Source organism: Physeter macrocephalus, chromosome 15, assembly GCF_002837175.3.
Source record: "Physeter macrocephalus isolate SW-GA chromosome 15, ASM283717v5, whole genome shotgun sequence".
NCBI lineage: Eukaryota > Metazoa > Chordata > Mammalia > Artiodactyla > Physeteridae > Physeter > Physeter macrocephalus.
Window position 1 is genome coordinate 58478537 of NC_041228.1, and position 14740 is coordinate 58493276.

Genomic DNA, 14740 nt, shown 5'->3' on the forward strand with positions numbered 1-14740 from the left:
AAAACCTATTTAAATCAGGTACTCAAATTTTGACTATTACACTGAAATAACTCTTTAAAACTATGTCAGACAAAGCATTTATGTGATTTATTCTTAGCAAATAACATATCATGACAGGTGGTATTAAGGAGAGATTAGCATAGGAGATTCATTGCTTTTAGTTACAAAGAAAATAAGCTGACAATGACCATATGTGAACAATTGAGCAACGGATAAAACTTTTCCCCAGAAAGCATAATAAGATGATAAATGCTGACAAATCAATCAGTCAAGATAATATTTATTATGCTAAGATGTTTGTAACTAATAGCTTTCCTTTTGTATACTACAGGGATTATACTACTGGTAATAGTGTAACATACTGAGACATAAACCTAATTATAGCTGAAGTAATTAACGACTCACAATGAATGTATGAGGACTTCTCAGTTATTTCCAGCCTACAGCTAAGCAATTGGCTCTCCAATGCTACAAAAACCTCCCTGTAATAGCTGGACAGTACTTTGGCCTCCCTTTTGTTGAAATTCAAAATAAACAAGTTTCTGATTGCTTCTAAACTGAGAATATGACACAGAATTCTGTTTATTCTTCAATCTTAGTATAACAGATTATTATAATTTTTTCATTACACATAGCAGCAAGGTTCATACTGTTCACAAGGTCATATAATTACCCTAGGTTTAAGAGGTTTTACTGTTGGAATATCAGTTCCTTCAGCTCTTTGTCTGCTTGAATCAAAAGTCTTCCGTTTTTTAGAGGCCGTTTTCTGGCAAATAGGTCCATGTTTTTTCTGTCAAGATGAGGAAATACAACATGTCATTTTCTTTTCTACAGAAAGACTATAAAACTTTAAATTGTCATTTGAGACGAGTTTAAAAACCTGAAAGATGAAATAAGTAATAATCCATAAATAAGAAATGTTTTAGCTAAAATTGTTAAAAAAAAATATGCAACGCATGTTACACGTTATCTTTCTCACAACAAGAAAGTATTGATAAATACTCTGCCAAAATTTTTTTAAAAGTTATTTAATAGTCTCCTGGTTTTTACACTGCTAAGAATAAGAAAACTAATGTATGCAAGTCAAAGCTACTGAATTGGAAAAAAGTTACCTTTATTACTAAATACTTGAAAATAGACACTAGAAAAAGGAATGTAAATGGAAAACACATTAGCATTAGGATTACAAAAGCTAACATATACAGCCACTATGGAGAACAGTATGGAGGTTCCTTAAAAAACTACAAATAGAACTACCATACGACCCAGCAATCCCACTACTGGGCATATACCCTAAGAAAACCATAATTCAAAGAGAGTCATGTACCAAAATGTTCACTGCAGCTCTATTTACAATAGCCAGGACATGGAAGCAACCTAAGTGTCCATCAACAGATGAATGGATAAAGAAGATGTGGCACATATATACAATGGAATATTACTCAGCCATAAAAAGAAATGAAACTGAGTTATTTGTAATGAGGTGGATAGACCTGGAGTCTGTCATACAGAGTGAAGTAAGTCAGAAGGAGAAAAACAAATACCGTATGCTAACACATATATATGGAATCTAAGAAAAAAAAATGTCATGAAGAGATTAGTGGTAGGACAGGAATAAAACACAGACCTACTAGAGCATGGACTTGAGGACATGGGGAGGGGGAAGGGTAAGCTGTGACGAAGTGAGAGAGTGGCAGGGACATATATGCACTACCAAATGTAAATTAGATAGCTAGTGGGAAGCTGCCGCATAGCACAGGGAGATCACCTCTGTGCTTTGTGACCACGAGAGGGGTGGGATAGGAAGGGTGGGAGGGAGGGAGACGCAAGAGGGAAGAGATATGGGAACATATGTATATAATTGATTCACTTTGTTGTAAAGCAGAAACTAACACACCATTGTAAAGCAATTATACTCCAATAAAGATGTTAAAAAAAAAAAAGCTAACGTAATAATAATAGTTGGGATTACTCAAGTTAACAAAATAGTAGTTTGTTAACACAGAATATAGGACAAGGTGTCCTTACTCCACTATCAACCCTTCCCCCTCTCTGGAACTCAAATTTTCCACCTTTTTTTTACCAAAGATTTTTCTCGTGCTACCTAGTGTTCCACTCCTACAGTTTTTGGGTGGGGGGATGGGGGTTTGTTGTTGCTGTTGCTGTTTTAATATGGCTGCCAGCTCACTCAGTCATTCATATATTCAGTTTAAAGACATTACAATGGAAGCTCTCTTAACTGACCTCAAATTAACCTACTGGATAAACAATAATTCTCCTTCCCCTAAATAAAACATGTTGACTAATAACACAGAGGATACTAAATGCCCTTTTTTTCTTTTGTATTTTGATAAACAATGAACAAGTCAGACTGTTAAACTTTACCTGGGAAAACAGGAACCTCAGAACTGGCTGATTCAATGTTATGGAGCCTCTAATATTTTCAATACACAACTGTTTTACATACTTGTTTTTGGATATCATTCTGACAAACACAGTAACTGTAACTATTAGAATAAAATCTCTTAAATATTTAAAAAAAAAAAAAAAGGATGGCTAACGGGTGACTTTCTAGAGATGTCTGTTCTCACATTGAGCTGTATGTGTCAAAAGTATGTAGTGCCTGTTCCCAAAACTGATGTATACAAATTGTAGTTGCTATCGTGACTATAACATTTAACTAAATATTAAATAAATACAAAAATGAGGGCCAAAAAAAGGCATATTTTTCCCGGTGAAAACTCAGCTTAATGCTTTGAAAATGGTTTGAAAAATAGTTAATTAATAACCAACAAAATTGGTGAATTAAGCATGGGCAAGAAAGGTTTAAGAAAGAAACCTGTTAATATTTAAGAGGAGTCTGCTGTCAGGTGGACATTTTGGGTCATTAATTCCTCACTGCTCTAAAGAAAAACCGGAAACAATGAGAGGATGGAAAATAAAATGTAGCAAAACTCTAATCAGCAGACCCATACTCAAAGAAAAATCTTTATTCCACATCAAAATATTAATAAATACATATTTATATTTGAAGTTACATAAGGCATATTGACTTTCTTATTCTCTATTTAGCTAGAGATTTTATATTAAAATCAGTTAAATGTTCTTCTATTTGTATATACTAAGCACCTAAAGAATGCATAATATATTTTAGGTGCACTTTTAACTAAAATATTTTTTCCTTTGGAATATTTCAAACATACATAAGAATTGACAGAATAGTGTAATTAGCTCCATTTACTCATCCCTGCCTCAACAATTACCAACATTTTAGCAATCTTGTTTCATCTATCCCAGCCCCAGCACTTTTTCCTGAAGTTTAAAGAAAACCCCAAACATCATAGCCTTCTGCTTCTTTAAATACATTATTTCTAACAGTATTTCTAAGAGTTTATTTTGGTTTTATTTTTGTTAATAGTCCCACAAAGGGAGAAACACCTTAATAGTTTAACAGAGAGGGGTTTTGAAGACCAATAAAACTGAAGGAAAGAGAGCACTCTGGAAGAATGACAAAGATGGAACTGACATTCTTGAGCAATGAATACTAACCAGTATCTCTTTAAATTATTCCAAAGGTTCTTTCCATTGTCCTGAAGTATTAAACAATTAAAGATCTACCAAACTCCAAAAAAAAAAAAGGTACTCACTAATGCCACTGGAAAGAATGTTCTTCCACAAATCTTGCAAGGTAACAATTCTCCAACTTGGACACTTCCATTTTCTAAAATCGAAAAGAATGTAGTCAATAAACTCAGTGGCTCAAATTGTGAAACTTCCAAATTTTAACGTCTTCACTTAGTTTCATTCGTAAGTAAGTTGTCAGTTCTTGTGAAAAATGTCGTGTCATTTTGAAATAAGTAACATCATCAATTAAAATGGGCAGAAGACTTAAAGTTATCAGTGGTCAAAAAGGCAAATGCCAAATACAGAATTCATAATTTAAGGAGAACCAAACTGATAATGTTGGAAATATCTGGTTTTCTTCTATTTTAACCAAATCAATTTGTCATAGTCTCTTAATTTATAAGCTGTCTCTACTGTAAATTACTGAAGTTTAAAAACCAAATTTATCTGAAGGTTAAATACATTATTTATCTTCAAAGCATTAAAAAATAACATTGGTGGCTAGTGGAATGGAGAAGATGAGTAGGAAAACCCTGAGCTCACCTCCTTCCATGGGCACAACAAAATTACAACTATTTACAGAGCAACTATAATGATGAGAACAACCTAAAGACTAGCAGAAAAGATCTTCCACAACTAAAGATATAAAGAAGGATCCACAATGAGACAAGTAAGAGAGGCAGAGACATGCTACAGTCAAGACCCACACCCACAGGTAGGCTACCCACAAACACGAGGATAATCACAATTGCAGAGGTTTTCCCCAAGGAGCAAGGGGTCCAAGCCCCACTTTGGACTCCCCAACCCAGGGAGTCCTGCAATGAGAAGATGAGACCCAGGGGGCTTACTTTCGGGAGACCCAGAGGGCTGTGGAAATAAAGACTCCATTGTTAGAGGGCACACAGAAAATTTACATGCTCCAAGACCCAGGGCAGAAGCAGTCATTTTAAACTGCCCTGGGTCAGACACACATGCTGATCTTGGAGAGCCTCCCAGAGAGGAGGAGGCATGTGGGACTCACCCTGGGGACACAGACACTGATGACAGCCATTTTTTGGAGCTCATTCTACCATGAGGAATGCTCATGCTGGCAAGAAACATCATGGAATCCTCCCTCTAGCTTCGTAGTGAAAGGATCCAGCCCTACCCACCAGCCAGTCTGCAACAGTCCTTGGGACCCACAGGCCAAGCAGCTAACTGTGGGGGCACAGCTTCACCCAACAGCAGGCTGGCAATGACTATAAGCACCTTGATTCCCCCAGCCACCCAGGGACCCAGTCCTGCCACCAGAGAACCCAGGACCCAGCTCCACCCACCAGAGGGCTGGCACTAACTCCAGAACCTGGCCTCACCCACCAATGGGCAGGCACCAATCACTGGACTCCCTTGGCCCCAGTGCTGCCTATCAGTGGACAGACCATCTGTGAGGCACCTTCAGCCAGCCACACCAGGATCCAGTTCTGCCCACCAGTGGACCAGCACTAGCCTTGGGACCCCTAAGCCTTCACAATCAGCCACCTTGTGACCTGGCCCTACCTACCAGCAGCTGTCAGCATCCACAAAGGCAGAACCTGGCAACCAATCAGACCAGGGCCCATCCAAGCCTACTAGATCACCAACAGAAATCAGCCCACCACAAAAGAAGGGCCCATGAAACCCACATAGGGGACATTCCTGGAACATAAAGCTCTGGTGACCAAAGGGAAGTGAGCTGCTGGGATGCACAGGACCTTTCCTATAAAAGACCACTTCAACAAGATCAAGAAATGTAACCAACCTACCAAATACATAGAGATAAAAACAGCAAGTTAGGCAAATGAGGTGACCGAAAAACTTGTTCCAAACAAAGGAATAAGATAAAACACCAGAAGAATTAAGTGAAGTGGAACTAAGGAACTTACCCAATAAAGAGTTCAAGGTAATGATCATAAAAATGCTCAAAGAACTTGGGAGAAGAATGGAAAAACACAGTAAGAAGTTTAACAAAGAGATAAAATATAAAGAAGAACAAAACAGAGCTGAAGACAACAATAAGTGAAATAAAAACATACTAGAAGGAATCAACAGTAGATTAGATGATACGGAGGAATGGATCAGCAAGCTGGAAGACAGCAGTAGAAATCACTCAAGCTGAAGAGAAAAAAAAAGAGTTTAAAAAATGAGGACAGTTCAAGGGATCTTTGAGACAACACTAAGCATACTAACATTTGTATTATAGGGGTTCCAAAAGGAAAAGGGGAGGCAGAGAACATATTTGAAGACATGATGGCTGAAAACTTCCCTAACCTGGGAAAGGAAACAGATATACAAGTCCAGGAAGCACAGACAGTTCCAAACAGGATCTACCCAAAACCGACCATACCAAAAAAACATCGTTAATTAAAATGGCTAAAATTAAAGGCAGAGTATTAAAAGCAGCAAGGGAAAAGCAACTAGTTACATACAAGGGAACTTCCATAAGTCTATTAGCTGACTTTTCAGTAGAAACCCTGCAGACCAGAAGGGAATATCATGATACATTTAAAGTGATGAAAGAAAAAAAACCTACAACCAAGAATACTCTACCCAGCAAAGTTATCACTCAGAAAGATAAGATAAAGAGTCTTGCAGACAAGCAAAAGCTAAAAAGGGGCTTCCCTGGTGGCACAATGGTTAAGAATCCACCTGCCAATGCAGGGGACATGGGTTTGAGCACTCGTCCAGTGAGATCCCACATGCCGCGGAGCAACTAAGCCCGTGTGCCACAACTGCCGAGTCTGCGCTCGAGAGCCCGCAAGCCACAACTACTGAAGCCCATGCGCCTAGAGCCCATGCTCCGCAACAAGAGAAGCCACTGCAATGAGAAGCCCGCGCACTACAAATAAGAGTAGCCCCCGCTCACCATGACTAGAGAAAAGCCCGTGCGCAGCAAGACCCAACACAGCCAAAAATAAAATAAATAAAATAAAATAAATAAATTTTAAATATTAAAAGCTAAAGAAGTTCAGTACCACAAAACCAGCTTTACAAAAAATGAAAAGGCACTTCTCTAAGTGAAAAAGAAAAAGCCACAACTAGAAATAAGGAAAAATCTCATGGGTAAAAGCAAATACACTGTAAAGGTAGTAGACCAACCACTTACAAAGCTAGTAGAAAGGTGAAAAGACAGAACTAGTAAAATCGTCTATACACAAAATAAGTAGTTATGAAATACCCAAAAGATGTAGACTATGATGTCAAAAACATTAAACATAGAAGGGGAGTAAAAACTCAAGGTTGTTAAAATACATTCAAACTTAAGAGGACATCACATCAACTTAAAATGATCACATATATATTGACTGCTATATATAAACCTCCTGGTAACCAAACTAAAAATCTATAACAGATACAAACATAAAAAACTGAAAGAAATCTAAACATAATATTAAAGACACTCATCAAATCACAAGGAATGAGAGCAAAAGAAGGAAGGAATAACAACAACAAAACTACAAACTAAACCTGAAAACAATTAATAAAATGGCAGTAAGTACATACATATCAACAATTACACTTAAAAGTGTATATGGACACAGAGTGCTCCAATCAAAAGACATAGGGTGGCTCAATGGATACAAAAACAAGACCTGTATATATGCTAATCAAGAGGTTCAGTCCAGATCTAAAGGAACATACAGTGAAAGTGAGGGAATGGACAAAGGTATTCCATGCAAATGGAAATTTTAAAAAAACCAAGGTAGCAATACTTATATCGGACAAAGTAGACTTTAAAACAATGACTGTAACAAGAGACAAAGTAGGACTTTACCTAATAATAAAGGAATCAATCCAAGAAAAAGCTATAACAATTGTAAATATATATGCACTCAACACAGATGCACCTAAAGACATAAAGTAAATATTAACAAACAAAAAGGGAGAAATGGACAGCAACACAATAACAATAGGGGACTTTAACACCCCACTTACATCAATGAACAGATCATCCAGAGAAAAAATCAATACGGAAACACTAGCCTTAAACAACACATCAGACCAGATGGTCTTAATAAATACAGAATATTCCATCCAAAAGCCTCAGAATACACATTCTTTTCAAGTGCACATGGAACATTCTCCAGTATAGATCACATGGTAGGCCACAAAACAAGTCTCAGTGAATTTGAGAGGACTGAAATCATATCAAGGAACTTTTCAGGCACATGCTATGAGACCAGAAATCAACTACAAGGAAAAAAACTGCAAAAAAACCCCATAAACATGTGGAACTAAACAACCAATGGGTCACTGAAGAAATCAAAGAAGAAACCAAAAAAATAACTGGAGACAAATGAAAATGAAAAACTCAATGATCCAAAATCTATAGGTTTCAACAAAAGCAGTTCTAAGAGGGAAGTTTATAGCAATACAAACCTACCTCAGGAAACAGGAAAAATCTCAAATAAACAACCTATCCTTATACCTAAAGGAACCAGAGAAAGAAGAACAAACAAAACCCAAACTTAGTAGAAGAAATCATAAAGAATATAGCAGAAATAAATAAAATAGAGACTAAAAATAGAAAATGTCAATTAAAATAAGAGCTGGTTCCTTGAAAAGCTAAACAAAATTGATAAAACTTCAGCTAAACTCATCAAGAAAAAAAGAGGGCTCAAATTAAAAAAAAAAAAATCAGAAATGGAAGTGGAGAAGTTACACTTAATACCATGCAAATACAAAGGATCATAAGAGATTATCGTGAACAATTATATGCCAATAAAATGGACAAGTTAGAAGATATGGACAAATTCCTAGAAATATACAATACCCCAAGACTGAATCAGTGCTCATCCAGAGAGGAATGGATGAAGAAAATGACACACATGCACGCGCATGCGCGCACGCACACACACGAATACTACTCAGCCCTAAAAAATGAAATCTTATCATTTGTGACAAAATGGATGGAACTAGAGGGTATTATGCTACGTGAAGTAAGACAGAGAAAGACAAATACTGTATAATTTCACTTATATGTGGAATCTAAAAAACAAATGAACAAACTTAAAACAAACACAGTCATAGACACAGAGAACAAACAGGTAGTTGCCAAGGGGCGGGCAGGAAATAGGTGAGGGAGATTAAGACAAACAAACTTCCAGTTACAAAATGAATGAGTTACAGGTATGAAATGTACAGTGTGGAAAATATAGTCAATAATAATGTAATATCTTTGTATGGTGACAGAAACTAGACTTATCATGGTGATCATTTTGAAATGCAGAGAAGCATCGAATTACTAAATTGTGTACCAGGAACAAAAATAGTTTTGTAGTCAAATATACTTCCTAAACAAACGCATAGAAAAAGAGATCAGATTTGTGTCTACCCGGGGTGGGGGAGGATGGGAAACTGGATGAACATCATCAAAAGGTACAAATTTCCAGTAATGAGATAAACAAGTACTAGAGATGTAATGTACAATATGATAAAGATAATTAACACTGTTCTATGTTGTATATAAAGTTAAGAGATTGGATCCTAGGAGTTTCTCATCACAAGGAAAAAAAATGTTTTTTCTCCTTTTATTTTGTATCTGTATAAGATGACGGATATTCACTAAATTTATTGTGGTAATCATTTCATGATGTATATAAATCAAATCAGTATGCTGTACACCTTACACAGTGCTCTATGTCAATAATATATATAAAACTGGAAGAAAAAATAAGATAAAAACAGGTGCTACAATTTGGGATGATGAAAACGTTCTGGGGATGGATAGTGATGATAGATGCACAACAATGTGAATGTACTAAATACCACTGAATTGTACACTTAAAATGGTTAAAATGGGGGCTTCCCTGGTGGCGCGGTGGTTGCGCGTCCGCCTGCCGATGCAGGGGAACCGGGTTCGCACCCCGGTCTGGGAGGATCCCACATGCCGCGGAGCGGCTGGGCCCGTGAGCCATGGCCGCTGAGCCTGCGCGTGCGCGTCCGGAGCCTGTGCTCCGCAACGGGAGAGGCCACAACAGAGGGAGGCCCCGCATACCAAAAAAAAAAAAAAAAAAAAAATGGTTAAAATGGTAAACTTTATGCTATGTCTATTTTTCCACAATACAACATTTTTTTAAACTAAAAAAAAAAAAAAGTAAGAAACAATCCTGGAGATCAGAGAGGTGGCTTCCTGATACGATTAGGGAGTCTAGAATAAAAAGAATGTTGTCCTCCCCAACAGAAGTATTAAGCTTTAAGGAAAAGACCTAGTTACTACGCATTACGTGAATTGTTCATTATTTTATACATATAATATTATGTTAAGATTCACTGGACCAACAAATTGAGATAATCTGACCTTATGGGCACAACTGATTAAATAAGGAAGAAGTAGCTGCAACTTTTACAAAATCAGAAGTCAATTCATCTATCATGTACTTGCACACAACAAATTTTGTCACATATACACACACACAAACTACAGTCTTTGGGATCCTACATAACTAAGTCAATCTGTCATTTTATTATCTAGCCAAACATCACACCTAAATTTATTGCCATACCTGTAATTTTCATAAAAATGACAAAAATGATATCTTTATATCTTCTGCTGAATTTCTGTCAAAATTCTTTTATCATATGAAAGACAAGTAAAAAAACATTTTCTTTTAGAAGTAACAAACTCATGAAAAAAGTACGATTATGGACTTCATGTAATGTGTTGTTCCAAGGCATTTAGTGAGTCCACAGAAAACTTATCAGGAGAATCAAAAAAGACATTGGTGGGAACGCAATCAAACAGTAACAGAAGAATTGTTTTGTTCTCTCATTCTCCAAGTACTCTACTGCACTATTTCAGTGGTAGACAGATGGAGGCCAAAGTCTGTATGGTGGCGGGTAAGCTGTGAACACTACAAAAGCAAAACTAAGATTTGCCTGATTTGTCCTTTCCAATAGCAAAGACGAGGTTATTTAGGGAGAGAGAGCAAAGCAACTTCATTTATCTGGATCACTTAATTCCATTAACTATCCAAATAGTTGAAGCAGTTGCTGGATGGAATCCATTAGGTATATGAAGATTAGAATGTCTTCATAACGACTGTCAAAGTGATACCACATATTGCATAATCTATTAGGCTTGCCTATTTATAGTTTTCATGTCTTCCTTTAAATTCCAAACAATAATTTAAAAATGTATCCATATAAAATGTTGAAAAGTACCACTATGTTACTTGCTTAAAAGTATATTTCAGTGCTTCCTTGTTAAATAGATAACAAAGCAAAATCTTATAAAAAAAATTAACTATTGAGAAAAATCAATTCAACACATGGAAATAATGTGTCTACTTGAGTACCTACTATCAATACTTGCCAAGCATGTACCAAGTAACAGTGACACAAGGGTGGAGTCACACAATCTTTGCTTCATAAAGCCAACAGTCTACATGATTTACTTCTTCACTATATCTAAGAGGCAAATCATCTTCCTTTTTTCTTTTAATACAAAAGCTTAAAACTTAATATAACAGCAACTAGAATACTAACATAAAATAAAATCCAACTCCTGGGATTAATTCCTACAAGTCATCAAACATGTTCAGATTGTCTTTAAAGGAAAAGAAAATTATTATCGCTACAAGGCATAAAAAAGAGAACACAGCATTAAAGAGAAAACATTTAAAAACAATTATCACAAAAAAATCTTTTTAAGTTATTACTTTATTCAAAATAAAATAAATTTACAGTTTCCTCTTATAGAGTATAGCCCTATAATCCACAAAATATGTCATGTGTGTTGATATCAACATCCCCTGAAAAGAACTTCTACCTACAGGTAACGATAAGCAGCTTAGGGTTTACAGTCACACCACCACATTTTGTTCTAATGGCATTCATTAAAAGACATGAGAGTGTAGTAGAAAAGGCACTGGAATTTGTCTCATACTATCTAAGTTCACATCCCAGCTCTGTCACTTAGAGCTATGACTTGCTGGGCAAGATATTTAACCTAAGGTTCACAGTCCTCTTGTATAAAATAAGAAAGTTAGATTAAATGAACTATGTGGCCCACTTCTACCTCTATTATGCCATAATAAATATAGCATATTTATTTAATAAAATCTACCTTAAGACCACATTAATAAGAAAAGTAAATGATGATAAGACACGTCCCTTACTGATGTTATATTAAAAAAAAAAAGTTGGTCACATATAAGAATGATTAAACCAATTGACCAATTGTGGACGGCAAAATGAATGTTTCAGGTAGTGTACAGGATGCTGAGGAAATTACTTCCACTTGTCTGTATATAGAACTGAGAATCTGCGAGGACCTACAGCCAAGAACATGATGTCTCTCTCCTTGTTGGAAAAATTTTCACTATATGAACTACAAGAAAACGTATGACTAATCATATAGGTAGCCTGAAGTTTAACATCTGTTAAATGAAGATAACATCCGCTCAATCTACCTTAAAATTTAAGAGGATCAACTGAGATGTTATATATAAAAATGTTTCACAACCAATGAAATAAAAAATACTACTCTCCAGGGCATGCAGGCAAACTCCACTACTTTCTCCTGAGTGGCGAATGCTAGAGAGTTGTGCGGTTTATAAAAATACAGTAGACATGATATTCACTGTTGAAAGAAGCACTCAAACTGATGGACAGAACCAAGTGAATGAGTATTTAATATTCTAAAACTTTAAAGAAGCCAACCTCTCCTTACAAAATTTATCCTGTACATACTGTTGATTTTGTTATGAGTTACTGCATTGAGTAATTTCAAAATCTGCACGATAATAAGACTTAAAATGGTATCTTTATATAATACTATCATACAGGTGATGGGAAATAATATGCTCTTATCTAAAATAGTTATGACATTATAAAATGTATATATTTAAGAAATAGAGAACATTTTCAAAAAGAAAAACCTTGGAAATCAAGAACAATTCTGGGCTCTGTGTTTCATGTCCATTCCTTCACCACTGGTCACTGCTTATCTGAAACCAACCTTTAAAACTCAACAAACCTCTCTTTTGAAGTACATGGCACCTGTTTTACTACTTTCTTCCTACAATCCTTTTTTAAAACCGAATTACTTGCAGGTCAACAATCTCTAATATCTCACAAGATATTCCTTTTCAGCTCATCCTAGATTTCAACGTTTCAACATTCATGCTTAACCTACTCAGCACACATCCTTCACTCTCCACTCCACTTTAGTGACCTGCACTCCAGTTCAGCAAAAACAACTTAGAAAGATCCACCTCTGGACTCTTCAAAGACACAAGCTCCCTCCGGAACCACAGGCTTCTACCATCTACCTCTAAATCACTTTCTTGATCTCAGAGTGACTTGCATTTTCTTGATAACCCATTCCTGACTGCACTTCCCTTCCTATCCAGTCTGAACCTGACTAGTCATTTCCACTACTTCTACCAAGCACCCTCAAATCCTTTGCTCATGGTCAAATGTTTGGAAAATGCTAAATTAAAAAACAGGTTTTCTTAGAACAAAACTTCCTCAGTCTTACAAAAAAAAAAAAAAAGAGAAAGATTTTTCCCAGTCTTTCAAAAAAAAAAAAAAAAGAGAAAGATTTAGTATGCTGTTATTTCCCCCAACAGAAATCCTTTCTGCCCCTAAAAGGTATTTAGGACTGATGCCCCGAATATCATATTTTTTGAAACACTGGCTTACATTTACTGACTAGCTCCTCTCTACCTCTCATTCTCCCCCATCTGAACTGCAGGCAAGCTTTATCAGGACTAAACACTATATTAAAATAGACCCATTTGTTGATTCAACAAGTATTTATTGAGCACCTAGCATGAGACAGGAACTGTTCTAGGAGTTAGGCAAACAGTGATAAAAAAAAAACAAAGACCCTAATCTTATGGAGTTTCTATTCTTTGGGAAAAAAAAAAAATCACTTCTTTTCACTACCTGACATTTTATATATTTTGCTGTGTGTGTGTTTGAGAAGTGGGTAAGATCAGTGAAAGCTTCTTTAATAAGGAGGCATTACGTGCTCTAGAGCCCGCAAGCCACAACTACTGAGCCCGCTTGCCACAACTGCTGAAGCCCGCGCGCCTAGAGCCCGTGCTCTGCAACAAGAGAAGCCACCGCAATGAGAAGCCCGCGCACCACAACGAAGAGTAGCCCCTGCTCACAACTAGAGAAAGCCCGCGAGCAGCAACGAAGACCCAAAAATAAAATAAATAAATATATTTTTAAAAATTATATGTACTTTGTTTCCTACCAATTCAGAGTGTGCATTTTTGTATGACTATAAAACATGGAGAAATTGATGGTGTATTTGACCACAAAGAAAACTTTTTAAAACTTTTTGAAAGGTAGACTTCTCACAGAACACACAAAATTAGAAGTAAATAAAAACTAATGACTAAAAACATCTTAATAACAAAAAAATCTTAACATTTTGGAAGTTAAGGAACACTCTCATAAATAACCCTCTGAATCAGAGAGAAATTTTAAACTGAAATTACATACTATCTAGAAAGTGTGGAAAGGAGAATACTTCACATTTAACACTTTATATTAAACCAACTGAGTTTATATTCAGGGAACAATGCATAGACTCAAATTCCTTCATGTCTGAAGAAATTTGAAAATGAAGTAATTTAGACTCACTGTTACTGGCTGAATTATGTCTATCTAAAATTCGTATGTTGAAATCCTGACCCCTAGCACCTCCAGAAGTGATTGTATTTGGATATAGGGCCTTCAAAGAGTTAATTCGGATAAAACGAGGTTATAGAGGTGGGCTCTGATTCAATATGACTGGTGTCCTTATAAGAAGAGTTAGGACACAGACAACACACAGACCAAGGGACAACAGTGTGAGGACACAGGGAGAAGACAGCCATCTGCAAGCCAAGGAGGGAGGCCTCAGAAGAAACCAAATCTGCTGACACTTTGATCTTGGACTTCCAGCCTTCAGAACTGTGCAAAATAAATTTCTGGGGCTTCCTGGTGGCGCAGTGGTTAAGAATCCACCTGCCAATGCAGGGGACATAGGTTCAAGCCCTGGTCCGGGAAGATTGCACATGCCTCGGAGCAACTAAGCCCACGAGCCACAACTACTGAAGCCCGTGAGCCTAGAGCCCATGCTCCGCAAAAAGAGAAGCCA

At 36.5% G+C, this 14740-nt stretch overlaps 1 protein-coding gene across 4 annotated transcripts in view; it reads right to left on the reverse strand.

Moving 5' to 3' along the window:
* Positions 1-14740, reverse strand: part of ZC2HC1A (zinc finger C2HC-type containing 1A) — a 71637-nt gene that overhangs the window by 51583 nt on the left and 5314 nt on the right. For all 4 annotated transcript variants that reach the window (XM_028500488.2, XM_028500487.2, XM_055091168.1 and 1 more), the window contains exons 2-3: positions 3648-3721; positions 674-790 (exon numbers count right to left, since the gene is read on the reverse strand). In XM_028500488.2, the coding sequence (XP_028356289.1) occupies positions 674-790; positions 3648-3721 (191 nt within the window). The remainder of the gene's footprint in view (positions 1-673; positions 791-3647; positions 3722-14740) is intronic.